Source organism: Bactrocera latifrons, unplaced genomic scaffold (assembly GCF_001853355.1).
Source record: "Bactrocera latifrons isolate USDA-ARS-PBARC rearing strain unplaced genomic scaffold, ASM185335v1 scaffold_167, whole genome shotgun sequence".
NCBI classification, from domain to species: Eukaryota; Metazoa; Arthropoda; class Insecta; order Diptera; family Tephritidae; genus Bactrocera; species Bactrocera latifrons.
The window spans coordinates 30,730-33,271 of NW_017535152.1; the positions used below are offsets into that span (position 1 = coordinate 30,730).

At 45.3% G+C, this 2,542-nt stretch overlaps 1 protein-coding gene across 8 annotated transcripts in view; it reads left to right on the top strand.

Annotated features, from left to right (window-relative positions):
• The window catches only part of LOC108966624 (ral GTPase-activating protein subunit beta), a 13,246-nt gene extending 11,016 nt beyond the window's left edge, over positions 1-2,230 (top strand). For all 8 annotated transcript variants that reach the window (XM_018929623.1, XM_018929624.1, XM_018929620.1 and 5 more), the window contains 4 exons: positions 109-792; positions 858-1,394; positions 1,473-1,728; positions 1,802-2,230. In XM_018929623.1, coding sequence (XP_018785168.1) covers positions 109-792; positions 858-1,394; positions 1,473-1,728; positions 1,802-1,916 — 1,592 coding nt within the window. In that variant the 3' untranslated portion in view covers positions 1,917-2,230. The remainder of the gene's footprint in view (positions 1-108; positions 793-857; positions 1,395-1,472; positions 1,729-1,801) is intronic.
• Positions 2,231-2,542: the final 312 nt, after the last annotated feature.

Below are 2,542 nucleotides of genomic sequence, written 5' to 3' on the forward strand. Positions count from 1 at the left end.
TTAATTTTATTTTTTTTATTTAAGTGTATCATATATTTATTAAAAATATGAAAATTTGAAAAATCAACAATTTTAAAATAAAAAATTTATTTTCTTCGCCTCCTCAAGTGCTTATACGCGGTCCCTTTGGTCGTCACGCTTGGACTATGCAATTGCGTCATTTACCACGCAGCAAATCGGGCACGAAATATCACGCTGTCAATCCGGGGCGGCCCATACCGATGAATGACACGCCACAGCGCATCGAATTCGATCAGAAATTCTTTCCCGATGGTGTCGAAAAGGTAACACCGTGTGTTGCCGATTACTCCATACCGACACTGGAACAAATACGCGAGCAGTATGGCGCCGACAACATTCGCCAGTTGGAGACTATGATTGAGAACCAGAGTATTGACGAGAAGTTGGCCTGGGCCGCCACCGATAACAGTGCGGATAGTCTTTCGCATGCGCAGGAGAGTGTGCCGCCTGCGGTCTGTCACGAATTCCAGGCAGCGCGTCTATTCCTTTCACATTTTGGCTTTTTAACTTTCGAGGAGCGCAATCCGAATAATCCGTCCGAGTCATTGGGCGCGCCGGCTCAACGACCGCTCATCGTACTCGATACGAAGCGTAGTCAATTTGCGCAGGAACTGAGCACGCTGGACAAATTGAGCGCACGCACTTATGACACCGTACATGTGTTCTACGTTAAATCGGGACAGACAACGGCACAAGAGATTATCGGCAATATGAGTGACGAGTATGTACGCAGCCTAGATGCGCACTTCGGCAATATGCTGTTAACATTGGGTAAGTCTAGAGATAATATTACATTTGAAAGCAATATTTGAATATTTTAATTTCCGTTTCATTAGGCTGGCCGGTAGACTTGGAGGAACACTCCGGCTGGACTGGTTTGGTCAGCACATCGTGGTCGCTTAAAAGCTCTAACCAACGCGATGGCGATAAGCAAGCGCATTATCGTGGCAACACAGTCGCAGCCAACCACGCTGATCTGCGCTTTAATGGCGAATCGAAGGTGCTCTATTGGGCCGATGTTAGCTCGGAAATTGCATTCGTCGTACCAACCGAATGGAATATGCATTGCGAAACCGATGGCAGTTGCCTTTCGCTCTGTTCGTCGCACTCCTCGGGCGATAGCTTGCAATCGGCCGCATCGGCAGGCAATGTTTGGGCGCGCGCCACCGATGCGAACGCCGAAAATGCTAAAACACAGAAATCACGTAATCTGTCTTTGGAGCTGGACACTAAAGGCGCTGGCGCAAAGGAACCAGTGCCGCCGACGCGTCGCAAAACCAATGCTATGAAGCCGTCATTGCAGGCGCAGCCGCCAGCCAAAATATTTTTAGTGTGGTTAGAGTCGTTTGAGGATCACTTGAATTTTCCAATCGGTAAGCGCACTCTTTGCATATAATGAATCACATTTTCATTTCAAAAGCTTTAATCTGTATATTGTATTTCTATGCCAGATGACTTGTTGGCCTACACACGCACTGGTGAGGAGACGCAAACGCTGCAAGTGCCGCGCGCCAGCGACTGTCATGTCATATACCTACACGCCTTGCAATCTGGCTTGTTGCGTGTGAAATTACAGGGGCCTACGGGACGTATGAGTTTCGCCACACCCCTGGTGGATGGCATGGTGCTGAGCCGTCGTGTTGTGGGCAATTTGGTGCGTCAGACGGCGCACAATATGGCCAAGCGTCGGCGCTTGGATAATGACAAGTGAGTTTATGCTAATATAAAAAATAAACATATGCTAACGGTACATTCTTACTCTTTTATTCTTCCTCAAAAGCCACCAACCGCCTCACGTGCGCCGAAGACTCAAAGTACAGGACATTGTACAGAAATACAAAATGGATTTGAGTGAACCGGAATTGCTGGCACATCTCTTTAAAAGCGCCATCTAGGCGTGTGTCAATATAGTATTAACCCAACATTCAATGTTCGCCTACGATTTTTTTTTCAATTATAATTTAAGCTTCATCTTTACTGACCACTACTCGAACAATTGCAAGGTGAAGGGCTATTTATTAAGTGCACATACTACCATTAAGTATTTAACAACAACAACAAAATGTATTTTGAACGAAAATATGTAAGCTGTTTAATTGAACTCCGCCACGTTTAATATTACAAGCAACTAATGTAAACGCAATAAAATTAACAAATGTTTGCTCCACATGCAACGCAAAACAAAATAACAAAAACAAAAACAAGCAAATCGGCAACAATCAACTCACCTAAGGTTAGCAAGTATTTCTGTAAGCAAAGCGCTTTAATTAAACGACAGTATACGATTTCCTGCACTACTGCGCTCATGCCGACCATTTATCACTTTGATAAATACACGCTCCTGGCCACATAAATTCAATAACATGTACCTGCAAGCGAACGCGCAAACAGCCCTGCGACAGGTAAGTATACGAGTATGTAGCCGTTAGCACTAGCAATCTAATTCAGACACATGTATGTGCGCGTACTTGCTCACAGCTGTACACGACGAGCGCTTGTGTAGATGCGCTCCCGCTCATAT